The sequence below is a fragment of the Trematosphaeria pertusa genome, assembly GCF_010094035.1.
Source record: "Trematosphaeria pertusa strain CBS 122368 unplaced genomic scaffold BU26scaffold_1, whole genome shotgun sequence".
Taxonomy (NCBI): Eukaryota; Fungi; Ascomycota; class Dothideomycetes; order Pleosporales; family Trematosphaeriaceae; genus Trematosphaeria; species Trematosphaeria pertusa.
Window position 1 is genome coordinate 4,628,368 of NW_022987212.1, and position 24,451 is coordinate 4,652,818.

At 53.7% G+C, this 24,451-nt stretch overlaps 13 protein-coding genes across 13 annotated transcripts; 7 read left to right on the forward strand and 6 right to left on the reverse strand.

Moving 5' to 3' along the window:
- Positions 1–107: 107 nt before the first annotated feature.
- On the forward strand, positions 108–836 carry BU26DRAFT_599821 (uncharacterized protein; the record flags this gene model as incomplete). The annotated part of the gene is made up of 2 exons (XM_033835125.1): positions 108–224; positions 432–836. The coding sequence occupies 2 exons, from the start codon at positions 108–110 to the stop codon at positions 834–836; spliced, it is 522 nt and encodes a 173-aa protein (XP_033692306.1).
- A 29-nt stretch (positions 837–865) lies between these two features.
- Positions 866–1,710, reverse strand: BU26DRAFT_514002 (uncharacterized protein; the record flags this gene model as incomplete). The annotated part of the gene is made up of 1 exon (XM_033827735.1): positions 866–1,710. A coding segment is annotated over exon 1 (473 nt), but the record flags the coding sequence as incomplete, so codon positions are not given.
- Positions 1,711–1,847: 137 nt separating this feature from the next.
- BU26DRAFT_537078 (rab geranylgeranyl transferase escort protein) lies at positions 1,848–4,084 on the reverse strand. Its single transcript, XM_033831387.1, has 4 exons — positions 3,854–4,084; positions 3,675–3,793; positions 2,605–3,627; positions 1,848–2,427 (listed from the first exon to the last, which is right to left on the reverse strand). Exons 1-4 carry the CDS (start codon positions 3,925–3,927, stop codon positions 2,096–2,098), a joined length of 1,548 nt encoding a protein of 515 aa, XP_033692308.1. The 5' UTR covers positions 3,928–4,084; the 3' UTR covers positions 1,848–2,095.
- A 1,144-nt stretch (positions 4,085–5,228) lies between these two features.
- On the reverse strand, positions 5,229–6,576 carry BU26DRAFT_537079 (peroxiredoxin-2D). The gene is made up of 6 exons (XM_033831388.1): positions 6,343–6,576; positions 6,174–6,280; positions 5,943–6,106; positions 5,818–5,888; positions 5,684–5,759; positions 5,229–5,631 (listed from the first exon to the last, which is right to left on the reverse strand). Exons 1-6 carry the CDS (start codon positions 6,390–6,392, stop codon positions 5,596–5,598), a joined length of 504 nt encoding a protein of 167 aa, XP_033692309.1. The 5' UTR covers positions 6,393–6,576; the 3' UTR covers positions 5,229–5,595.
- Positions 6,577–6,927: 351 nt separating this feature from the next.
- On the forward strand, positions 6,928–7,649 carry BU26DRAFT_514007 (DUF1348-domain-containing protein). Its single transcript, XM_033827736.1, has 3 exons — positions 6,928–7,056; positions 7,106–7,422; positions 7,472–7,649. The coding sequence occupies exons 1-3, from the start codon at positions 6,980–6,982 to the stop codon at positions 7,531–7,533; spliced, it is 456 nt and encodes a 151-aa protein (XP_033692310.1). The 5' UTR covers positions 6,928–6,979; the 3' UTR covers positions 7,534–7,649.
- On the reverse strand, positions 7,471–8,203 carry BU26DRAFT_514008 (uncharacterized protein). Its single transcript, XM_033827737.1, has 3 exons — positions 8,100–8,203; positions 7,705–8,050; positions 7,471–7,651 (listed from the first exon to the last, which is right to left on the reverse strand). Exons 1-3 carry the CDS (start codon positions 8,112–8,114, stop codon positions 7,605–7,607), a joined length of 408 nt encoding a protein of 135 aa, XP_033692311.1. The 5' UTR covers positions 8,115–8,203; the 3' UTR covers positions 7,471–7,604.
- Positions 8,204–8,349: 146 nt separating this feature from the next.
- Positions 8,350–9,835, forward strand: BU26DRAFT_514009 (rRNA processing protein Ipi1). The gene is made up of 3 exons (XM_033827738.1): positions 8,350–8,499; positions 8,706–8,778; positions 8,830–9,835. The coding sequence occupies exons 1-3, from the start codon at positions 8,452–8,454 to the stop codon at positions 9,738–9,740; spliced, it is 1,032 nt and encodes a 343-aa protein (XP_033692312.1). The 5' UTR covers positions 8,350–8,451; the 3' UTR covers positions 9,741–9,835.
- A 178-nt stretch (positions 9,836–10,013) lies between these two features.
- On the forward strand, positions 10,014–13,027 carry BU26DRAFT_41383 (uncharacterized protein). The gene is made up of 5 exons (XM_033823036.1): positions 10,014–10,201; positions 10,268–10,340; positions 10,462–10,522; positions 10,582–10,617; positions 10,666–13,027. The coding sequence occupies exons 2-5, from the start codon at positions 10,272–10,274 to the stop codon at positions 12,792–12,794; spliced, it is 2,295 nt and encodes a 764-aa protein (XP_033692313.1). The 5' UTR covers positions 10,014–10,201; positions 10,268–10,271; the 3' UTR covers positions 12,795–13,027.
- A 514-nt stretch (positions 13,028–13,541) lies between these two features.
- Positions 13,542–14,550, forward strand: BU26DRAFT_527375 (oxidoreductase-like protein; the record flags this gene model as incomplete). The annotated part of the gene is made up of 2 exons (XM_033830771.1): positions 13,542–13,617; positions 13,685–14,550. The coding sequence occupies 2 exons, from the start codon at positions 13,542–13,544 to the stop codon at positions 14,548–14,550; spliced, it is 942 nt and encodes a 313-aa protein (XP_033692314.1).
- BU26DRAFT_474133 (phosphoglycerate mutase-like protein) lies at positions 14,490–16,495 on the reverse strand (the record flags this gene model as incomplete). The annotated part of the gene is made up of 4 exons (XM_033825489.1): positions 14,490–15,128; positions 15,181–15,844; positions 15,912–16,004; positions 16,060–16,495. 4 exons carry the CDS (start codon positions 16,493–16,495, stop codon positions 14,750–14,752), a joined length of 1,572 nt encoding a protein of 523 aa, XP_033692315.1. The 3' UTR covers positions 14,490–14,749.
- Positions 16,496–16,791: 296 nt separating this feature from the next.
- Positions 16,792–18,800, forward strand: BU26DRAFT_514014 (FMN-dependent alpha-hydroxy acid dehydrogenase). Its single transcript, XM_033827739.1, has one exon. It carries the CDS (start codon positions 17,032–17,034, stop codon positions 18,364–18,366), a length of 1,335 nt encoding a protein of 444 aa, XP_033692316.1. The 5' UTR covers positions 16,792–17,031; the 3' UTR covers positions 18,367–18,800.
- A 908-nt stretch (positions 18,801–19,708) lies between these two features.
- On the forward strand, positions 19,709–23,351 carry BU26DRAFT_474139 (uncharacterized protein; the record flags this gene model as incomplete). Its single annotated transcript, XM_033825490.1, has 6 exons — positions 19,709–20,979; positions 21,043–21,421; positions 21,472–21,583; positions 21,641–21,966; positions 22,012–22,968; positions 23,030–23,351. The coding sequence occupies 6 exons, from the start codon at positions 19,709–19,711 to the stop codon at positions 23,186–23,188; spliced, it is 3,204 nt and encodes a 1,067-aa protein (XP_033692317.1). The 3' UTR covers positions 23,189–23,351.
- A 166-nt stretch (positions 23,352–23,517) lies between these two features.
- On the reverse strand, positions 23,518–24,220 carry BU26DRAFT_558705 (uncharacterized protein; the record flags this gene model as incomplete). The annotated part of the gene is made up of 3 exons (XM_033832595.1): positions 23,518–23,826; positions 23,910–24,142; positions 24,202–24,220. The coding sequence occupies 3 exons, from the start codon at positions 24,218–24,220 to the stop codon at positions 23,518–23,520; spliced, it is 561 nt and encodes a 186-aa protein (XP_033692318.1).
- Positions 24,221–24,451: the final 231 nt, after the last annotated feature.

Here is a 24,451-nt window from a genome sequence, read left to right on the forward strand (position 1 = left end):
ACACATGACGCGCCGAAACTCGCGCGTTCAATCCAATATCCACCACTCTTACTCTTTCTGGCCCTCAGAAATACATTCGTAGACTACAGCGCGCGTTCGAGACTACAATGCCGTCCAGCAAAGGAAAGCCAACGGACCCCAAACTGAGGGAGAAAGTCAAGGAGGACGTCAAGAACGAAACGAATAAGGACGGCGGGGGGAAGGGCCAGTGGAGTGCCTGGAAGGTATGTTGTTGGATTCTTTCCTTATGCAGAGGGTTCTGTGGTGTGGATTGAGATGTATAATGCGTCTCACGAGTCGCGTTGCCGTTCTTGAGCCCGCATTCGGAGCTCCAATCATTTGCGACGTTCCAAGGTTTGAAGAATTAGCATGAAGGATTACCGGCTTGATATACTTCACTTAGAGGACGCCCACAATGACCTTTCACCCAGGCAGCCAAACTCTCCAAAGAATACGAAAAGAAGGGCGGCTCGTACGAGAATTCGCCCGGCTCCAAGAACGAGCCCAAAAAGGGTGCGCCGCAGCCCAAATCTAGCGGCAAGAAGAAAGTAGAGGAGAAGCAAGCGCCTAACGAAGAAGAAAAGTCCGAGTCCCCATCAGCAAATAACGATAGCGAGGAGAAAGAGAACAAGAAACCCAAGGCAAACACTAGCGCGAAAAAGTCGAAGCCAGCAGCTGTTGAAAAGAAGACGGCAGGGAGGGGGAAGACTGGCGTTGCTGGAGCAGCGAAGAAAGAGAAGCCGAAAGCTGAAGGGTCTAGGAAGAGTTCGAGACTTGCGGGGAAGAGAGGAGTAGAAGCGGATGACGCTGGAGCGAGGAAGAAGGCAAAGAAGTGAGAGGGTGTGCATATGGGATCCCATTTTCTTTGCTCGGGTTCCCAATCCGATCTTCGAAGCACCTTTATGCTTCGCATATCCCATTTATACATCCATGTACGTCTCTAAGCTATTAGAAAGGCGAGCGTGGTAATCCGCCTTCAGGCTCGTTCAAGTTTCAACAGAATGTGACACGATTCCGCCTATCCCTTCACTCATCCTTCCCCGGCCCAGCCCCAGGAAACCACTCAACATGCATCTCCCCCTTCTCCCCAGCATACACAACGTTCTTCCCCTCAATATAGCACGTATAATCCGTGACCCCAGCCGCCACAACGGCTTCGCTGAACTCGATGTAATTCCCCTCGCCCGCCTGCGCTCGACGAATCGCCTTCACGACTCCTTCTTTATCCCAAGATCCGAGTGCGTAGAGGTGAGCCGTTGGAAAGGGAGCCGTGTCTGCAGCGAAGGAAGGAAGAGCGGCCGCAGAAGAGGACGTGGGCGGATCGCTGGTGGGCTGTACGGGAGAGGGACGGTAGGCCGTTATCGTGCGCGCCACATAGTCAACTCGATAGCGCGTGATACCGAGAGAGGTGAGGCGGGCAACAGTGGTGGGGAAGGGCAGGCCGGAGGGAGAGTGCACGGCGGCCCAGATGGAGTACAGACTAGTCTGAAAAGACTGACTCATTCTGCGATTACCCTGGGAGGAGCTGTGGAAGTGGGGATAGTGGGAATTGCTTGCGCAGTGGGAAGTGAAGAGTGTGGAAGGGATAGTATGTTGGTTGTGGGGAATTGAAGGTCATGATAGCAAATATATATACCCCCGCAGAAGACAAGGCGGAAGCGGAGAGATAGACCTTCGGACAAAATGAGGAGGACGCAAACACGGTCCAGAAGACGCGTGAATTGTCAGCGCGAGGATGACTGGAAACGCGGTGGCACGTGGCTTGCTCGGCTTAGCTTAGCCTAGGCCTTGTGCTGCGAAACAGGCAAGTCTACGCGATTTTCTTTCAGCTCATTCGAAAGAATGGCCCTACTGGCTTAATAAATGCTGCGACCCAGACACCGGTGTTTCTATTCGAAGATAGAAGGAATGATTGGAAAGGCTATGGTCTGGAAGAGCAGCGCAAGGGGAAGTTGAGCATGTTCATGATTTGGTATAAAACTTTCTCTTAGCAGGAGCTTCGGCGACCCAACGCCAACGCCAGCGAGCTTCTATGAGATGTCCTGAAGATCGTCAGTCGTGATCCGTCCTCATGCCACACATCGTGTCTTCCGCATTATTCATCATCCTCCGCGTATGCTTCCCTATCCTCGAAAACCAAGAATTCCTCTGCACCATCGCCCATTATCTTCTGCCACACTTCTTTGACACGGTCTAGGGTGGAGTCGTCGAACGCGAGGTCCATCGGTGGAGGAGTGATTTTGAGTATATGATCTCCAGTACCTGCGGAGGATAGATCGGTTGAGCCAGCTCGCTGCTCGTACTGAACAGACCACAAGACACTTGCTGCCGATCCATCGACAACGGTTGAGAGAAGCACGGATACAGCTTGCTGGAGGAGACGGAAGCCGCGCTTCCCGCTCATGGAGGTAGAAGCGTACAGTATGCCTGGATTTGTCAGTCGCCTGAAGGAATTGCGGAGCGGTTCAGTAAAGATTGAGATGAAGGGGCCAATATCAGGTTGTCAGAGGTTGTGTATCTTCAATGTTGTTCAGACAATGTAGATAAGTATTCAAAAGGTTGATCATCATGATGGCATGAGTAAGCACAGGGGAAATGACTTACTTTGGCCCGCGGGACATTCGCCAGTGTCGCTGGAATGGATGACTATGTGCACCGGTTGTAGTTCTTGTTCTTCCCCAGGTTGACCATCCTGCAATAGAGAATCGGAAGGGAAGATGACCACTGCGGCAGCTGGCGTTGGTCCTTCCTCTGCGATAGGCGGAAAGAGGGACGTGAGCGCTGAGGAGACGATGACGATGGATTTGCAGAAGGTTTCCTGGGTCTGGTCAGGAGAGCCCTCACCGACCACCCAACGCGCAGTGATAGCTTCGCCATCTTTCAGACGAAGCCTGATACTGCTGGTACCTTTTTGCTCATTCGAACTTATGTTATCGATCCCGGAGAGTCCTTTTCCGAGGACGTATACACCGCCCCCCACAGCAGACGCGCGACAGGCGACTTGACTGATCTCAGACAAGCCGCCCCATTTCGGCGTGACGGCTCCGAATCCTGCTCCGAAGACGCCGATAGACCGTAAATGCCTCGCTATCCGTGGGAGCGCGTACTCGGTAGTTGTGTGATCTGAGCTTGAACTTGACAAGGTAAGTGCTAAAAGCGGGCGATGTAGAGCGACAGGAATCTTAAATTGCTGCGACAGGAAGACAGGGAAGGGCTGACTGCGGTGCTCTTCCCAGACTTCCGTCTGCTCTTCGTATTCGCCGATGAACCGTAGGAATTTCATTAGTGCTCGCTTTGCTTTGAAGTCAAGCTCGTGGTCCTGGAAAATATCTTCTCTCCCATTTGGCACCTTGAGGAGTTTGCCGGGTTGGGTGAGCCGCGAGGCATCGCCTGCAATGTTTGTATCTGGGCCGTACACCCACCAACTCCCGACGGCGAGGAATTCTAGCTGTCGATACACCTTCGACGACACGAGGTATTGCAGGATGCTAGAGCGAGCGTAGATGATCTGTGGTGCTAGTGCTAGGTTATATGCTCTCGAAAATGATAATTTCGACGCCGGCGTGGCATGTTCTGGATACTGCGGGATATTGATGGAGGCATTGGAGGAGGCAGCAGTGGGTGAACCTTTGAGGGGTCAGAGTCGTCGGGTTCAGCGGAATAAGTTCACGTACCCTCGGCCACCTTCTCTACCCATTCCTCAGCTTCCTGTAAGCTGAAGGCAGCTTCGGCCTCCCCATAGTAGTCGTTCTCATCGATGTGGAGGATTTTCTTTCCCGAGCGCGAGAGGGCTCTTCAGATGCTGCGTCAGTCAGATTGCGTCACACAAACTGCGCGAAGGGGGGCGTCATACAGAGCAAGCAGCGACTGCTGCAAGCCGGTGCCCACGATGAGCACATCCCATTCTGTATTATCGAGGGTGTCCATGGTGGGTTGAGGAGCCTTGGAAAAGTGGGAAGAACTTGAGGAGCGGCTCAGGTTAGCGCGGATGACTAAGCTACTCCGCCAAAAGTCTTGTCCAACTCTGTCGCAGAGCCTTCCTTTAAACACGCGCACGCCGAGGGCATTTCTCGATGCATGATATGTCTGCAAGGCACCGAATCTTCGCTGATTCCGGATACGCGCGTTAGAGGAAACATGTCGTCCGGTATCTACCGCTTCGGATTTCACCTGAATTAGCGGCTCGAATGTGGCGGTACATCTATCTTCGTGCATTGCGGAAAGTTGGACTCAATGGGAGGCTAAGGCCGCATGGACTCGAGCTCAGCGCCTGGTGATATTGCCTGTACCAAATATTGTACTCAAATCGTGATAGAGCTGCATTGCCAGCACAGTGCTACCAACATGGACCAGTCGTCGTGAGGCCTGATTCGACCGGCTTTGTAACCGCCTCTTGCGGTAGAAAATTCTCCGGATCCCAGGGCTCGCCGTACAAGTAAGTAAGATTGGCGCCGCGAATTATACGTCCTATTGTACGCATCTGTGAAGGCCTCCAGGGTGCACGTCGTTCTATCCGGAGAATTCCACGCCTCGAGAGACCGCACCCAATGCCATCTGACCAAGCATGATAGCTCGCCGGCCCCATGTGATGTCTCACAATCGAAATTGTCCACCCGAATTCTACTGCTTCCGGCTCACTTACCCCTCATCGCCTACTGCGGCACAAACTTCTGTATATATATACTATTCAGTCTTAGAATTACGTTCATCCATCACGTAAACAAGTCAGAAATCTTCCTTGGTCTAGGTTTGTTCCACCATCAGCCTTCAATACTAAGCACTGCTAACCAGCAACGCAGTGGTCACGATTTCCGCTTGTCATCACTCTTCAGGAGCGTAACAAGCGCGGGAGACCGGGGTTCGATTCCCCGAGGGAGAGCAAATACCGCCATACTTTTTGCCGGAGTGGGAGTCACTTGCTGTCTTTTTTTGGCACTGTTGGGTTGTCGGTTGGGAAAACCTGCGTCTACCCGAGCCGGCACTACGCATCCACTTGTCTCCTATCAATGCTATCCTTCTGCTGGCCGTAATAACGCCTAGCAATAACAGAATTGGAAGCTCGTCTTACTTACTTCGTCCTACTACTTTCCCTCTTAGTTCTTATCAAACCTCCCCCAACCATGACTTCGTTTCAGATTCAGAGACTGCTATAGATCCCTAGATGTAAGAGAAAGCCCTTTGTCATTATCTCTCCAAAGCTATGGCTGACGGTCTAGATTTTCAGACTTCCGGCTTCTGTTACTTCCTCGCCCCTCGCCCTTTTGCTTGCCCGAGGTTGCGTGAATTCAACGTGTTCACGGGCCCACCTGGAGATCGAACAGCAAGCACGAGCGACAGAACTCAGGAAACGAATGACGGTTGAGCTCGTGCAAGAAAAGCCAGTATGCATGGCAGAAACAGATAGTATGTCAGCACACTGCCATCTACGATGGGCCCTTGCAAAGCAGTTGAATCAAGCGAATAGAGTACGGTTGTTTAGTATCTGAACGACTTTCTCATTGTGGCTCCCTGAGTCTAAAGCCTCATTTAGAGGTTGTCTAAATATCTAAGCCCTGCGCGCCGTTCAGTCATGGACCAACCTTATCCACAGCGATATCATAGCTTCGAGAGGACAGCTTCGGCGCCGGAGACCTGCAATCATGTGAGTAGTTTGCCAAAAGAGCCTGAAGGCATCCGAGCTTACCGATACCTCGCCCGGGCTCTTCTCATTCCCGGCGTAGGTGACCTTGCCGTGGTCGAACACCATTGCCCATCGGCCACTATCCCTCCGTCAGCACAGCCCTCCCACAACATAGGGAATGGGGGACGATGACATACTTGCGGTCGCCCATACCAGCAGGCCATCCGTAGTGTTTAGAGAAGAACGTCTTGGTATCGCTGAGGAAGAGCTGCATCCTCATTAGCCACTCCTTCTCCTAACAAAAGCTTTCCGTGTCCCTTACAATATCATCCCCCTTGACGCCATTGACCTTGCCCCAAGCGTTCATAACCCACGAGTCGTTCGACGCAATGACCGCCACGACATCGACGCCCTTGGACTTGAACTTGCTCAGGTTCTCGATGTACGGCGGGAGATGGCGGGCCTGGCAGCCGGGGGTGAAGGCACCTAGTGCAGCTCTGATTAGCTGAGCCTACGCAGGAGAGGAGGGAAGCGGGAGGGGAGGTGAACGCACCGGGAACGCTGAACAGCACGACCTTCTTGTCCTTCCATTCTTTGCTTGCATCGTACTCCTGCGGAAGACCGCAAGCAGTCGGGTCCGAGTCTGTGATGGGCGCCCACCTGTACGGCCGGATTAGCCATGCTTACAGAGACGTACGTAGTCTAATTCGGGGAACACGGACTCAAACTTAACGCCCTCCGGGAGCGTGTCGCCGACTTGTAGAGGTGCCATTGCGAACTAAAGAGCGTTGGTGAGAGTAATTGAAGGGAATTGTGATCCTTTTGAAGCGTGAGATGTGAGACAGCGCTGAGCTTCTGGAAGACAAATGTGCTTCACAAATTGCTGTGGTCGCGGCCAGCCTGCGGGGCCATTGCGTCATCAGCCGAGCTCCGAGCTATCGGAGACAGCTTCTGTGCCCAACAGGGTCCCCGCATAAAGCTATAATTCCAAATATATGTGTTCCTGTAAGCGCCCTACTATTTAGGTAAGCATTTGCGTGCGTGCTTCGGAATACCGTCGGAACAAGCTCCCAACTGTTGAGTAAGCTCGGCCCGCAAGATGCCGCAGCCGGCACGTCGGGGGTAAGAAAAGCAGAATATTGCTAGACGTGTAAGGAGAGAGCTGTACGATTGGGATTCGTCTTGCGGGGAATAGATTATGGTGAGCTTCATCGATGGTCTTAACTCCATATCACTCTCTTGAAGCCATCTCGGAGACAGACAGACTGAGTACTTATATAAGTCTAGAGAATCTGCTACCATCTTCATACTATCCTCCAATTTCTCTCGTAGTCTCGACTTATCTCGAAAGATACAACAATGTCTCTTGCTCCACCCTTTACCGAAGAGACAGCTCACGTGAAAGTCAAGAAGGCACAGGACCTCTGGAATACCCAGTGCGCAATGCCTCACCGAAGCCCATAGAACCCAAGCTGACCACTCCAGGGACCCAACGACCGTCGCCAAGGCGTATACTCCCGACAGTATTTGGAGAAACCGACATTTCTTCCTCACCGGCACCGCTGCCATTGAGGACTTCTTGAGCAAGAAGTGGCAGAAGGAGAAGAACTACCGCCTTCGGAAAGAGTTATTCGCATTCACCGACAACAAGATCGCCGTCCAGTTTTGGTACGAGTACCAGGATGCGCACGACGGTATGAAGTGGAAGAGATGCTATGGTCTCGAGGATTGGACGTTTGCGGAAGATGGCAGGATGCGCAAGAGGCAGATGAGCGGCAACGATGTCGAGATCAGCGAGTCTGGTAAGGAGACTCCCGTCCGAAAGGTGCAATGACCCTGACCTTTCCGCAGATCGTTGGTTTAAGGAGGGCGTCGATGTGAACACGGTCGAGATCAGTGAGACGCACTGGTAAATGCACTGAAATTGCTGGGTCTGAGTAGGAGGAGTGTCATTCGAACGCTGAAGGGAAGCTTGCGTGGATCTTCATGCCGGCGGGGTATCATGTATTACCACAAGAATGAACTTGGGATCTAGCCTCGGTCAAAAAATTGGAAAGAACCTAGATGGTTGGCTCTCTGCTCACCTGGTACTATAACCAACTCATTCTTCTTCGTCCTGAGGCGCAGCAGCTTGACCTCATCTTCCTTGTCTAGACCCTCCACCAGACTGCTTGCAGCACTTATGAATGACCATACCATGCTCGCTACGTCCTCAGCGCTCTGGATGCCGCCCTCCTTCTTGCCATTGGTGTAGTTCTCTGGCGCAGCTCCGCTCGATGCGGGAAGGGTGCTATTTGGGTTTGCGGACGTGGAATTCGAGATCAAGCCGGACGTTCGCACGATGGCTCCAGTTTCGCGGGACAAGACCAGCGTGCTCTGCACTCCTGGCTTCTGGCTCAGGCGAGTAAGAAGGGAAAGAGTCTCGTCTGGCTGGGAGAAATGTTAAGTCCGGTTGCAAATCAGGGCACCGGCTACTTACCGTATTCTGTGCCATGCTGTTGCGTATAAGTACCGAATATTGTGAGACGAGCAAAGCTAAGTATCGGAGGAGCCGTCGCGGATATGTTGTAGGGTTATCAAATGTTTGTTGATGATTGCCGGGCAAATGTTCCTGGAGTAGCATCCCAGTCGCGCGCCAAGCTTGGACTTGGAGCTATGCCAGAAGCGGCATAGTCTGACTTGTCGGCTTTCAAAATTCTCTCGAAAAGCACGACCATCTCAGCAGACACCTATGGGTCGACGTAGACGAATTTCTTAGCATTCATGCTCTCCACGCAATTAACCTACTCGCACGTTCTTTCAAGCAAATACCGCGACAGCGGGTGATCAACATGGGTTCCAGCGCTAAGAAGAAGAAGGAAAAGAAGAAGGATTTCCAGGTCCGTTCAAGAACGAAACCCTCACCATCGGATGGTCGCCGGCGGGACAGTCCGTGCGTTTGGGGATAGCCCGACCTGAAGGCTCCCAGGTAGCTTTGCCACGGGCTACATCCATTGCTTCTCGAAACTCTCGACATAAGCGTTCGGACACCGTCCTGTCGGCGACTACTAGGTGCGGCAGCTTGACCAGCCGCTGATAATACTAGAAACCGAAATTGAAAGTTGGGAAAGCAAAGCCGAAGGCAGCCAACTCCACCGACACGAGCTTCAAGGCGAAGTGTATGTCTCTCGAACGTCTATTCAGGCGGCTTTCGGCTGACATTGCTCTAGCCATTGCATTGAAGCAACAGTCTCTTTCTACCAATGCGCCAACTGTTGAAGCTCAATGCGCGCACCATTTGGCTTTGCTCTCTCACAAATCTGAGACGCAAAGGCGCGAATCGCTCGCATACCTGACGACAGCGATATCTACTAACCCCCCGGGATTGCCTCTGCCGCAGCCATCGTCGGTCATCATACCTACGGTGCAGCGGCTCATCCTGGATGGATCCAACGGCGTCCGACAGCAGCTTCTGAAGCTCTTCCAAAGTCTACCGAAAGCAGACATCCCCAGCCACACCGACCAGCTCTTGCTCCACACCCGAGCCGGCATGACGCACCTTGCTACCGACATCCGGATCTTTGCGCTCGACGTTCTGGAATGGCTACTCGAGGCAGCCGGCGACGACGTTGTTAGCTGCGCTGGAGGCTGGGTGAAGACGTTGAAGTGTTTCCTCAGTCTGCTGGGCTGGCAGAATGACGCGACGAGTAAATGGTCTGCAGTGAAGTCGGCGGGGAAGGCAGGAGGAGATTCGAAACTTCAGGTCAAGCAGATGAATACGCTTGCGGCTTTTCTTAAAGTCGGCCTGATACCCTCGCAAGTAGTAGTGCCTGTCGAAGCAGGGACAACCTTTCCTTTATGGCACACCGAGCAACACATGCTGTCGAAGCGATCGAATCCCTACGCGCACCTGAACCTATTTGGCCCGCCGCGGGACGAGGAGTCGGAGATGTACGAGGACCGCGAAGATCGGCAGAGGGTGTTCCACGACCGAGCGGAGGCTGCGATTGTTGCAGGGCTCGAGCAAGCACTCAAGGGCGGCGGAGAGCTTGGCCGTGCTGCCGCGCAGCTTCGAAGGGTCGTGAAGGAAGGCATGGCCGACTACCATGGAGAGGACCTTGAGGAGCTCTCCACTCAATAACGCAGCGATGAGGGCTTCGAGAGCTTGTTAGGAGATAATGCGCATGGGCTAGGATGCATAAGGCCTCTTGGGAAGCAAGAGGTCCAGCTTTGGCAGTCTATGCATAAGAAATAATTATTAAAATACTTTCGCTGTTACATTGCTGATGCAAGTGGTCTCATGACACGAGTAATCCAATCAGAAATGCAGCACTGCCAAGCCACTAGTTTCGTCCCGCTTTTCTCTCAGTATATAAGAGTTCACAATTCCACTGACTACTCTATTTGGTGAAAAGTTTCTCTCACCTGTTTCTAATTAGCTTACTACCTAGGTAGGTAAATTAAAATAGGCTGGAAAGTACACCTTAGATGAGCAAATAAGCTAAGGCTCAGTGGGGTCAATCCACACTGTGGCGCAAGACTGGCCCCACACCACCAATTAACTTGCAAGGGCTGGCCAGAATGGATCCTCCAGCAAGCCAGGTATGCGCCAACTCCGAGGCTCACTCCATAGACCTTTTCGCGCCGGTCAATACTTACACGCCTCAGCCCGATGTCAAGAATGAAGTGGACGGGCAGGCCGATTTTTTCGACGAGGAAGAGTCTGAGGACGATGATGCAGGTGCGATGTACAGACCGCGACCTCAGCTCGTGGAGCCAGGCGTCTTCAAACGCCCCATTGCTTATCTCATGAGTATATATCTCCGGCAATCGAACGATATAGTCGCTAATTATCTCTAGAGGGCCTTGACGACGGCATTATCGACGTGGAACCCGAGTACCAGAGAGATGTGGTGTGGACAGGTAAGCCCACGATTTGCGAATGCATGTACATACAACAGCTTGCTGACATCATGATACAGCCGACCGTATGACGGGCCTCATCGATTCGCTAATGGGTGAGTAGCGCTCATTTTATACGACCCCAGGCTAACCTAGGCATGAAGAAAACTATTACATTCCACCTATCATTCTCAACAAGAAGACGCGAATCGCTGAGGATGGCGTCGCGCCGAAGCACACGCTCATCTGCGTTGATGGAAAACAGCGCCTGTCCTCCGTGAAAGCGTTCATAAAGGGTATGATACCCTGCCACGACCATCTCGGTGCGAAATGGTGGTTCTGCGACGGCCAAAACAGTCGGCGAAAGAAGGTTCTATCCGAGGAAACGCAGAAGCAGTTCCTCCAGAGGGAATTTGTCTCCTTCGAATATGCGGATCTTTCCGAGGTGCAGGAGGAGGATCTCTTCGCTAGGGTACAAATGGGCATGCAGCTCACCCTACCGGAGAAGATGCGCGCGTCGACCGGACCATGGCAGGAGCTTGCACGCCTCTTCGTCAACGACTTCGGGGTCATCTTTTCGTTGCTGAAGGATCGCGCCCGTGCCAAGGACTTTCAAATCGCGCTGTCATGCTTCAGCCAGATCGTGGAGGTGCAACATCCTAGCGCCCCCAACGGAGTTCCAACGTTAAAGACCACCTACACATCGCTGCCGAAGTTGTTGGAAAACAAGGGTGCCGTAGACGACGGAATGAAGTCTCATCTAGCAAGCGTCTTCAACACTTTCAAGGATCTCATCGAAGAGGACCCGAACACGTTCACTAATGCCGACAAGACGCTCAAAGGCGTCCAGACTTTCGCACCGATTGAGATGGTCGCGGTCACTGTCCTGATATCCATGTATTCAGATACGCGAAACAACAGGCTGCTGCTTGGTGACATCCAGGCGCTGCGGAGCGCGCTCCGCGAGAATTTTCACGACATTCGCATGAATAGAACGATATGGAGATTCATCTGGGACTTCATCGATAAATTAGAGCAGATTCGAGGCGCTGTGGACGGAAGCACGATTAACCGCAGTGTGAAGGCTAGGCCTGCTCCTACGCCAGGTGCCCCTACACCTATCCAGCAAGCTGCAGTCGCGGCGGTTCCGACGGTTGCAAGGAGAGGGAGACCCACGGCGAGAACAAAGCCGGCAACAGTGTTGCCAGGAAGCAGGCCAGCGCCCTCGGCGACTATGCAGACCGAGGACCAGCCAGCGACTTCTCCAGTCGACCCTCGTCCACCCAAGCGAAAACGTACTAATCCAGGCTCCATTTCTACAAGTACTCTCGGTGCCGCTACACCCTCGCCGTTCCTTGCGAGCGCACAAGCTTTTGCGGGCGGTATAACGCCATCAGGCAGTCTGCAAACACCAAGACCTCCGTTTATCAACCAAGTGCCGATGTCATCTCGCTCTGCGATCCACAAACAACCGACTACAACGCCGTCCCATGCGAATCAAAGGCCCCAGAAGGCGCTGACCTCAATTGCTGGTCTTCCAGTGTCATTACCTACTCGGAATACGCCTCCTCAGAGGCTTGGAGACGCTACTGTGCCACCCGCTACAGCTCCTATTCGAGAATCGACTCGTGGGCCGCTCGCCACGCCGCCAGAAGCACGTCAGAACCGTATTTCGGAGCTAAACAGCTATCGTGTGCCTCCTGCCCCAATGGGAACCATGGCTCCCTCCACCGCGCCCATGAGCCAGTCTGTGTCTACAGCGCCAATGACCTCTTACTCGATGGTGGGCAGTTTTGTCGGAGCTCCTTGGGCGCTTCCATCCCACACTCCTCCACCACAGCAGGCAGGCCTACCGATCTCCTCTTCGAGATCGCGCTTCGCCGGTCCCATAAGAGCGCCTGAACAGCCTCAGGAGGTTCTGCGGAATGTGTCCCAGTCCCCAGTGCAACCGAAAGCGTCTGTTCCAGCTCAACCAGCGCAGAAACCCCGCCCTCAGGCTTCTTCCCGCCCACTCCCGCAGTACGACGGAGCTATTGATCTCATGGAGGATGACGTCGAGCAGGAGAGGCGGGATCTACTGTCATCGTTCGGGGCTACGGCTTCTGCAGAGCATCGGCTGCGTCACATCTCTCGGCAGTCTACCGGCAGTACTCAACCTCACAACCTATCTGCGCCAACTCAACAGCAACGTCCAATAGTCGTCGAAGATCTGACGGCTGGTGAACCTGAAGGGTACAATAATCCGTACCAGAGACTGAAGCAAAGGATGGAGCAGATGGCTTCTCGGTTCTAGCTCTGGACTACTATCACATTTCCTATTCTTTCGGGGCGGTTTTGGGCAAATCATATCGGGTATGGACTAATGATGACTTACGATTTTATTGAATATCTCGGCATTCCTTACACTTTTACAAAGGTATCATGGGCGGTACCTTGCTGGCATGAGCTCACATAGACAACAAGGGGTAGTTTAGTCATATTGATAGAAGATTTAAAGCTTTCTGATCTCAACATCGTTCGCGCAGCAAATGCTCAGTGCTACAGGCAGAGTCCTTCAACGCTAGCCCGTCGCCTGCAGGTACAAGTAAGGCGTTCTAGTAGATCCGAGTGCGCTTACACTCCCTGTCCCTTTACGGCACAGCTTCACATGCACGTAAGCACTGTGACTAGCCCCAGTCACAGACGGCAGCCGATCGGGCAGACCTCATCTCTTGCGCTCTCATACACTCTTAACTTTCTACTCCACAACCTCCGACTCCTTTCCGTCCCCAAAAATGTTGCTCCGCTCGCGGTCGAAAGCACACGCAATCCTCATCAGCGATTGGCCACATTAAGCGATACGACGTCACCTCACCATGAGCTGCCCTTCCCGGCAGCTCTTACGTCCGGCATGGACGAACTATCGCGCCGACCATCACCTCACCCGCCGCTGTCAATTCTGCTATATATATGGGAGCAAATAACGCAGTATCTTGTTCTCGTTACAGTTGTAGTACCCGAGTTTCTTATTCCGGAATTGCGCGAGCACTGGTTTGGTAAAATGGGTGTCACTACGTCTTTTGAGCCTGCGAAGGATATCCCGAGTTTGGAGGGCAAGGTCATTCTGGTGACGGGAGGTATGGGACTCCACGGCGCCATAGAGAGAGAAAAGGAGAGAAGGGCAAAGCTGACTAGAACCACTAGGAAACGCCGGCCTAGGCAAACAAACCATCACCTACCTCGCCGCCCACTCCCCCGCCCGCATCTACCTCGCCGCGCGCACCGCCTCCAAAGCCAGCGCCGCAATCGCCGACATCCGCGCCGCCGTCCCCTCCGCCTGCGAAATCATCCACCTCCCGCTCGACCTGACCTCCTTCTCGTCCATCGCCGCGGCCGCCCAGACTTTCAAGGCCCGAGAATCGCGCCTCGACATCCTCATCAACAATGCCGGCGTCATGGCGTGCCCCTACAGCCTCACCAAGGAGGGCTACGAGATCCAGTTCGGCACGAACCACATGGGCCACGCGCTGCTGACGAAGCTGCTCCTGCCCGTGTTGCTGGAGACGGCGGCGCAGGACGGCGCCGATGTGCGCATCGTGAATATCACGAGTATGGGGCATATGATGGCGCCCAGCGGCGGGATCCTGTGGGACCAGGCCGCGCTGGAGAAGCAGAACACCTGGCGGCGCTATGGGCAGTCTAAACTCGCGAACATTCTCTTCACGCGGGAGCTGGCGGCGCGGTATCCGCAGATTACGTCTGTGTCAATACATCCGGGGGTCATTATTACGGACTTGTACCAGTCGCTGCGGCAGAATTTCTTCTTGAAGATGGGCATGTGGGTGTATGCGCTGCTGTTTCCGGTTTTGCCGGGCCATTTTAAGGATACGAGGGGTGGGGCGCTGAATCAGACGTGGGCGGCGACGGTGGGGAAGGAGAAGCTGCAGAATGGCGGGTTTTATAAGCCGGTGGGTGTGCTGGCGCAGGGGAGTACGTATGGGAGGGATATGGGGTTGGCGAAGAAGCTGTGGGAGTGGACGGAGGCGGAGCTGGAGAAGTATGGGTATTGAATGCTTTGATGGACGGTTTGCGGAAGAAGTTGGCGGTTTAATGACAAGGTTGTTGTGGTGTAAGGGTTTGATACTGTATAGATTATGGTTTTTATTTTGAGAGGTTAAGGATCGGTCGTGGCACCTTTGGAGGATGTAATGTTAAGTTACGTTTTGTTGACTACCTAGTATTTCCAGAGTCTAGCCAAGCACACAACCCTCACTGCCGCAAGAAGGTAATTCTATCCGCAGCATCCTCACCCAATCCGCACTTCTCTCTGAAATCTCCAACCTCTTCACCTTTTCTCTTCGTTCTAGCCGCGAATTCTTCTAGCGGGCAACTCCTCCCCGGACCACTATCGCAGCTCGGAATAGCCGTAATGCCGTCGTTGATGTTGATCCTCACGTACTTCCTTGGGTCCGTAGTCCCATCGCTAGATTTGCACGAGAGGAGCTCGAAGATGGTCCGCCCACCCATAGGAGAGACCTGCGATTTCCTCCACTTGCGATTCGCCGGGATATGCGTAATAGGAAGATGCTCCTCATCATTGATAATATCGAGCGCCGTGATCATAGGTGCTATATCGCCGTCATGCACACTGCTTTCCCGTTAGCCTCACGTTTAACTCCAGTACTCCGCCACACACTCACAAGCTGAAGAATAAAGGGCCGGCGCGCTGTCCTTCTAGCAGCAGATTCGTCGTCGCATTCAACCACAACCACCCCATAACAGCGCCATACTTGGTCCCCGGCCCCGCGCGATAGTAATGCAGCAAATCCCTCGCATACTCGAAGCTGCGAAACTCGTCTTGAGTAAACACATCGCACCAGTGACTGCTTCCCCGCACTGTCGTCTCGAAGCCGCACATTTCTTGCATGGCGTAGATCTCGTCGTCTGTGAATTCGATTTCGGGGTTCTGCTTAAGGAGGCGTATGCGGATTGCGCCTAGGTACGTAGCGCGGTAGCGATCTAACATCGTGTACCCCTTGTCATGCCCCTCCTCCTCGTCTTCGACATAGGCGAGACATGTGTCGCCTGGGGTAAGCGTATTGGCGCCGAGAGACGAGTGCTCGGATATTATTTCGAGACGTGTGGTGTTGGCCCAGTCGAGGCCGAAGAAGCCGGTGCCGAAATAGCGGGCAGTGTCGATGACGCGTGGGGAGTCGCTGGCCCAGAATTTCAGTTTGGAGGGGAGCGAAAAGGCGCGCGTGAGGAGGTGTGCGTATCGGGTTCGGAGGCGCACGCCGGTCGTGAAAGAGCCGAGGGTGCCGCTGAAGGGGCCCGTGGCGGTGAGTTGTTCGATTTGGGAGTCGTCTTGGGATGGTTTAGAATCCGTTTATTCGTCTAGACTAGTTTACGCAAGGTAGAATGCACGACATACCTGACCAAAAGAGCTCCCAGTCATTGACGAACGTAAGATCGCCTGTAAAAGGGATTCCGCTTTGCTTCATCCTCTCCACGAGCATCTGAATCCCTGACGCTCACCGTAAGCTTCCCACAATCATGGGGACTTGAAGCCTAGCACCCACTCTTGGCTACTCGAACCGTAGGGTACCGCTCGGCATGTCGAGCCATCATATGCACCTGCTCGACCTCGCAACCCTCTGGCACTGCAATGCCTCCCTCCACTATATCCACCACCTTCTCCACCCATGGCCCATTACCTCCTAAATGGTATAGGATATTCCAATCCTTTGTGACAGCGCCCGCGCCTCTTCCATGGCTATGGCTGGATTCCACTCCGCTCCATGTTTTTCGCTGTGGATGCCACCAGCTGCTCCAGCTCGAATGGTGCGGTTTACCCGCGCACTCGTAATCAAAGTATCCCGAATGCGTGGTCTCGGCGTCTGGCGGCGCGCTTGGGGATGCGCATTGAGCGTTGTAGTTCCATTGGAGTGCGAGGAGAGCGACTGCTACGGCGGATATGAGGATTATAGTGGCTAGGGAGGGCGCGGAAGACGGCATCGCGGCAGTGATACTGCCTTGGAGGGAGAGAGCGAAGCGAGCCGTGGCATTATTGCGGCCGTTTGTGTGCTGTGCTGCAGAATGTCGGTGTGTTTGCTTCCGAGACGAGACACGGAACCTTCGAGTTGTTGGTGGACGGAAGCTAACCCAGCTTGGGCGAAGCACGTGGATTGGTACTTTCACTGATAACAGGTGTGATGGAGGATACAACTAGATGCGCAGACTGTAGAATGACAGCTAATTCGGCCCTGCCACGACATCTACGCAGATCGACTGCAGGTTTGTTGGGCGGGGCATATGTTTCTCTGAGCCTCGGCAATCATCAGCTCCTTCCCCAACTCCTCTCCTCCTCCGCGGCCAATGGCGTCATGGCACTTTGTCACTTCATCTCTCCTCAGCGACATCTTATTACCTCGCATCTTACTCCCGATCCCGTTGTCCCATACGTTGACAGGACTCGTTGATAACTACCCTGTCTTTCACTTCGACGCAACGACCATCGTGCAGATCCACATTTACGATCAAACGCTATCACAATGGCCGACAGAAACTCTAACTCAAACGACACCCAATACTACGAGCCGGATCCTAATTCCTTCGTCGAATACCAGCGCAACATCTACGCCAGCCTGCGCAAGCCGAGGTTCTCCACCAAGCCATTAGAATGGGAGGCCCAGGCGCGGAATGCCATGCCGCTGCCCAACTTTATGTACATCAATGGATCGGCCGGAAGCGAATCAACCTGTAAAGCCAATGTCTCAGCCTTTGAACGCTACCGGCTGCGTCCGTGGATGCTGGTTCAGGCTACGCGGAGAGACCTATCCGTGGAGCTCTTTGGACGCCGATATAAAAGCCCGCTGCTTGTGGCTCCAATTGGCGTGCAAGAAATCGCTCATCAAGAGGCTGAAGAGGCGACTGCGCGGGCGTGCGCCGCTGCCAATGTTCCCATGATCCTGTCTACGGCAGCGACAAGATCCATTGAGCAAGTGGCAAACGCTAACGGCGAAGGGGACCGATGGTTTCAGTTGTACTGGCCCAAGCCTCAAGCCGATGAATTCACCGCGAGCCTGCTGAGTCGTGCCAAAGCGAGTGGCTACCAGGTTTTGGTAGTCACGCTCGACACATTCACACTCGGGTGGAGGCCCAGCGATCTCGACGAATCATATCTGCCTTTCATCTACGGGCAAGGCTGCCAGGTGGGCTTTTCGGATCCTGTTTTCCAGCGCATGTACGAGAAGATGCAAGCGGAGGACACTCGCAGCGCAACCGAGAGGCTTGGAGAGATATGGGAGATTCTCAAACGCCCTGGAAGCATTACCGGAACCGCCAAAGTCCTCACGAATGCTGCGACAATGAAGAAAGCACAGCTCTTTATCAGCCTTATTTCGTCCGGGACTTACCGCCACTGGGACGATCTCCACACCCTCAAGAAATACTGGGATGGCCCTGTTGTGCTCAAGGGCATTCAGACTGTCGAAGACGCGCATAAGGCTATCGATTATGGAATGGACGGCATCATCGTTTCCAACCATGGCGGCCGACAGCTCGATGGCGCCATCTCTTCTCTTGACGCTTTGGCTGAGATTGGCGCCGATGAGAAGGTCAAGGGTTCGGGTTTGACCGTCCTATTTGACAGTGGCGTGCGCACAGGATCAGATGTCCTGAAAGCCATCGCCCTAGGTGCAAAGGCTGTATTGGTTGGCCGGCCGTATGTCTATGGGCTTGCCATGGGAGGCGAGGCTGGCGTCAAGCACGTCCTGGATTGCCTGCTGGCAGATACGGACAACTCTTTGGCGAACTTAGGAAAGACGTCCTTGACAGAGCTGACCCGAGACGATCTGAGAATAAATCAACAACCAGCGAAGTTGTAGCTCGAGCGTCTGACGCAGGCAAATCTTCGATACACGTTCATCGGCGATGAAAGAGAAGCAACTATCATCTGCTTTACTCTGCAGCGACCTTGTACCACCAGATTCCGCATCACGTCCGGGGTGGCTCTCGAGGACGAATAAGAAGACGGGAAATCTCGTTGCTTTTCTCGCGTCACGAAGCGCAACCTTTCGTCTGCGCCTCTCGAACCATTTCTGCGGTATAACTGAGTCGGGCACTACGTGTTCGAAATTACCTTCGCGAGATTAAAGCTCGTCTTCATAGAACAAGCGAAAGAATTACTGTACCATCTTGCCGTTCTGCCGATATACTGTTCTATCGCGTGTGTTGCCGGTACCTTGGATCCACCATCAATTCGGAAATCCCGTTTGGGCATGATGCGACCCATCCCCTCGGATACCCTAAGGAAGATCTGTAATCTCACATGCACCACAGGGCTACCCGTCACCGATGACACTACTGCGGGTGCTCTTTAAGGGCGCACTAGTAGTGCATCTGATCCGGTGGAGTGAAATAATGAAATATGGTGTAACGTTTTGGGTCAATTAGCGTTACTTCCGAATCGGGCGCTCGACGAGGCGTTCAGCCACATATACCCTTCGGAAGCGGACGCACACGAGCCGGGAAAGACGTTTTGATTCGTTAATGTGCATGTGGCTTTGAGCATCTCTTCGAAAAGATAGTGCCCTTCTTGTGGGAGAGGCTATTTCCGCCTCTAGGCAGTTATTCCATCTCTTGCCTGCCCTATTTCTCTCCATCTTTCTCTTTTTTCTATTCCATTGGACTGAAGCCTCGTCGACGCCCAGGACCACCAGACAATTCCTGAGCACAGCTACCTCAACTTACGGAAGGCCAGCCTGAAGAATTTTTTTTTGGGAGAATTCTCTCTGGTAACGCGGCTTCTCCTGCATGAATATGCCGAACAATGCCGCGGGTTCAAGCCCTCTTGGTCTGCTCAGAGAGTTCCTTGAAAGTCATGCATCGCCTTCCATCGTTGTCGAACATTCGGAAATACTTGGTGACGTACCCATTCATTCGTCTTTGGTATACGCCAATCCCTCATTCACGTCCTGGATTGGAGACTCTACACTCAATGTAGAGACGTTCAAAGAATGGGCAGAGGATTCCTCAATCTGGAGCCGTCTCGAGTATGGCAAGACGGAGAGCGTTCCATATGCCCGTCTCATGTGGGTTGCGTCTCTTGTGGGAGACAAGAGATTCGGCATTCTTCAGTCGCAATCGCGCTACGAAACACCACTCACTCCGGACACCGACGAGTCCTATGGACCCCGCAAACGACCTCGCACGTTGTCGCACGCAGGAATGTTATCAGGCTCAACAACGCAAGATAAGCAGTCTCAGTTACTCTCAGCGTCTCTATCTACCGAACCTCATCATGAAGATGGCGTCAGCCTCATACTGGACTGGACCAGATTTGACATCCCGAACGCCCCAGAGTTTGTGAAGTGGTTACGCAGTTTCGATTGGTCTCGCACCAAGATCGGTCCGATGGGGGATTGGAGCGCAGCTGTGCGTCAGACCATGATCGCAATTGTCACGAACCCGAAAGCTCGATGCGTTTATTTTGGATTAGACGACCCAGTCATGCTCTACAATGAAGCTTGTTCCAAACTACTAGGACACCGGCACCCCGCAGCTATGGGTGCTGCAGGGGCGGTTGGGGCAGGCCCCGCTTGGACGCAGAAATACGAAGGCATCAAAGAAGTCTGGTCGCTCGGTGTTGCAACGGAATCCCATGATTACTATCACCCCATCCCCCGCGGCGGCCTCCCATTGGAAGAGGCCTATTTCTCCTGGAGCATCATGCCAATCGTAGACGACAGTGGCCGCATGGTCGGAGTACAGAAGGAATTTTGGGAGACGACTACGCAAGTTATTCATACCCGAAGAGAGAGAACTATCGAACAGGCCGAGAAAATGGTTACGTTCGGAGACACCATGAGCACATACTGGACGAAGATGCGCGCTATTCTCGATTCGAGCCCTGAAGACTTCCCCTTTTGCCTCTTGTATTCAGCTCCACAGGAATCGCAACCGGTCAGCGCATCATCTTTCGAGGATCTCGTCCCAAAATTCATCACGCTCGAGGGTACCGTGGGGCTAGATACCAAACATCCCATAGCTGTGCGACAGATCAGTCTCACGAATCCACAGTATCTTCTAGCCAAGCATTTCCGGACGGCTTGGATCAAGGGAAAGCCTGTTGCTTTGAGCGACAAAGACCATACACTGCCAGAGCGGTTGCGGGTTCCCGTACACGGCCGGGGCCACGGCTCAGCTTGCCGCTCAGCTATGGCCTGTCCCATCCGCAGGTTGGACGGTCCCGGCTCCGTAGGCTTCTTGCTCTTCGGATTGAATCCACAACGACCATATGACGACCCTTACAGATCCTTCATCATGCAATTGATGGATAAGTTCGTCAAAGCTGCAGCCGCCATTCTTGTCCCCGAGGAACGAGAAAAGCTCAAGCAGCAGTGGCAGATAGCACGGGATCAGGAGCGCGTTTTTACCCGACTAGCAGAGTTTGCTTCCGTTGGTCTTGCTATCTACGAGCCTACTGGGGCCTTGAGGTGGTACGTCTCCTTGGGGTAAACGCGATTTCCCAGACATTTGCTAACGGTAACCCCACGATGCAGGAAAAATCCAACCTTCAAAGACCTTACGAATGTACAGGGAGATACCAGCGTTTCTCGCCCGCATCACTTGCCCATACACCCGCAGGACCGCCAAAACTTCGAGAACACACTACTCGCTCTATCAAAAGATCCTGATCGGAAACCGTACTTCCAATTTCGCGTCCAGACTGACTTGTCCATTCCTGAGGAAGAGGCCATTAAGTTACCCGAAAAGTGGCGATGGCTCCTTGCGCATGCATCGGGCGAGCTGGATGATCGGCGAGAACTCATCTGGGTTGGCATCTACGTGACGGATGTCACTCCACATTTGCAGGAGCAGGGGCAGAGGCTGGAGGACGCGCTAGAGACGAAGCGGCAGAGTGAGAACTTTATCGATATGGTAAGGGGACTTTCGCCATGCAAACTTGAGGTTTTTCTAATGCACAGTAGACATGCCACGAGATGCGAAATCCTCTCTCTGCGATTATCCAGTCTGCGGACGGCATCCTGGCTACGTTTGACCTAAAGCCACCAGGTCCGTCTGCTTCATCATCCGCTACTGGTAGACGATCCCACTCGCCAAGTTAGCATGACTTCAGCACACTGACACTGCTATTAGTGAGCGAGATCCTGGGTTCGCGCAATGCAAACCTGGACGCAGGCGAACTGCAAGCGAATATCATTGACTCCGCTCAAACGATCCTACTCTGCGCGCAGCATCAGAAGAGAATCGTCGATGATATTCTAACGCTTTCGAAACTGGACTCAAATCTCCTTCTCATAGCTCCGGATCGGGTTCGGCCCACCACGCTTGTTGAAAGGGCCATTTCTATGTATGATGCAGAGCTGGCTGATGCCGGGATTGGGACATCGTTCACGGTCCACGACTCCTACCACGAGCTGGACATTGATCAAGTACTTCTAGACCCAGCCCGCCTTCTCCAGGTCCGTCTCGCTGGCATGTTTACTCCGCATTATTGACGCTCGCAGATCCTCATCAATCTCCTGACGAATGCAATCAAGTTCACGAGGAAAGAGAACGCGAAACATATTAGCGTCGTCCTCGGAGCGTCAAAAACCCCTCCGCTAGCGGATGCTACAACCGTCTCATTTATCCCCCAGCGAGCCTCTCGCCCGGATGTTCTAGCAGGGCCGGAGTTTGGAAACGGCGAGATTGTCTATCTTCAGTTCGACGTTTGCGATACCGGGAAGGGACTCACTGCGGAGGAGATGAAGCGCTTATTCCAGAGGTTTCGGCAAGCTTCTGCGAAGACCTACTCGCAATACGGAGGCTCTGGCCTGGGACTTTTCATCTCTCGTGAGCTGACTGAGCTTCAGGGAGGACAGATTGGGGTATACTCAGTGCCGGGCCAGGGAAGCACTTTCGCGTTTTACGTCAAAGCTCGTCGACCTGCGCCTTCGGAGGGTCAAGCGCCGCCTGACCGGTCTGGTGACGAAGCTATATCCGGGCCGCCCAAGCATTCGATACCAGAGTGCGCTGACGCAGCGGCGCTCGACACTGAAGAACCGCGCGCGGATTCGATCGCACCGCAAGTCCCCAGCGATCTACACATCCTCCTCGTCGAAGACAACCTCATCAATCAGAAAGTCACGGCACAGCAGTTACGCAAGATTGGCTGCACAGTGCATGTCGCGAACCACGGAGTGGAGTGCCTCGATTTCTTGGAGAGGTCTTGCTACTGGCGGGATACCCCGGCCGTGATTAGCAGTGCCACAGAGACCGCTGCTTCTACGTCGAGCACAACCCAGACCCCGCTATCGGTCATCCTCTTGGACCAGGAAATGCCGGTCATGGATGGTCTGACCTGCGTTCGCCGCATCCGCGAAATGCAGCGAGAGCGGAAACTAACGGGCCATGTCCCAGTGATCGCATGTACAGGGAATGCGAGGAGAGAACAAGTGGTAAGCTCATTGGAAGCGGGAATGGTATGTGTATCGCCCATGTACTAACTGTGCTCGATTGATGTAACTGACTTTCGACGTCTAGGATGAAGTTGTGACAAAGCCATTCCGCATCAACGAGCTTCTACCCAGGATGTACGAGCTCGTTCACAAGGTGAGAAACAAGGACCCAGGCCCCATCGCGACAGAAGCGGCTCCGACATATCAATCTTCTCCATTGGATAGCTCAAAAATTTCTTCATGAGATTCGCCAGTGCGTCTTAGACGCGACGAAGCATTGTAAATTTTCGGCGACGCCGTCTTCTCGAGATTGACTGCTTGTGCTTTAGAGCACATGCTAGTCTCGCTTTCTTAAGCTTTACATCTACGCTTTCACATTTCAAGCACGAAAAGCTTTTCTTGAAGGCAGGGTTTTCAGATCTCTATATATATGAATCTATATACCCGTGGACCTATGTAACCATTCCTTCTATCGCATAAATCTAGATTGATGGAGACAGTACGTGACCTCCGAGACAGACGCCACCCACGCATCCATTCACCGACCACCAGCCTCCCAAGTCCCCGCCTCAGCTAGCAAAGGTAGAACTTGACATCCGCGGCAGGCGCGCACCGCGTCTCAGGCTTGTGCGGCCAATCGCAGTCCTGGGGCCCGTGGCCCGGCCCGCAATACATGCGCTTGCACCACTTGGGCGACGGATCGACCTCTATGAAGCGCGCGACGTCGTGGAACGGGTCGCCGTCCAGGCTGCTCAGATCGTACCACACGCTGTCGTCGTAGTCCATGCTGTACTCGACTTGGTAGACATTGTGGATGCTGGCGGCGGAGCGGCCGATTTTCACGGCTTGCGAGCAGCGGTTGTTCCAGGCGCGCCATGGGGGCTGGGAGGGTGGGGGTGGTTAGCTGTGTTGTGGTTTTGATGATGCATGCGTGGTTGAAGGGATTGGGAGGGAGGTTTACTTACCCAATAGCCCTCGTTGCTCTTGACCTCCATGTACGCCGTCTCGCCGGGGTTCTCGCAGTTTGCCTGCCGCACCCAGATGGAGAAGGGGCAGTTGTTCTTGATGTAGCTGGCGATGGGCACCCACTGCTTGTTCTCGATGGTCGGGGGCTTATCGGTGGGATAGTTGTTGATGGCGTGGTCTTGTTGGGAAGAAGGGGCCGCTGCTGCGAAGAGCGCGGAGAGACCGAGGGAGACTGCTGCTGTTAGATGGAGGATGGGGCTGGTGGGGCTCTGGAGATTGTGAGAAGCTTACCGGCCGTGAGGAGTTTCATGGTGGCTACGGCGGTGCCGTCGCGTAGAAGGGTCGAGTATAGTTGAGTGCGGAATGGGGGCCTGACTTTCTACTTAGGGGCGCGGGTTGAGGGAGTGTGGTAGAGCGAGGTTGAGGGAGTGCAGGAGAGCTGGTGGAGGAAGGCTTATATAGATAGACACTGCGAAGCCCGCACCTCATTTCACCAAGCCGACTGATACTTCGCCGCTACCCGAGCTGGTTAGGGCTCTTG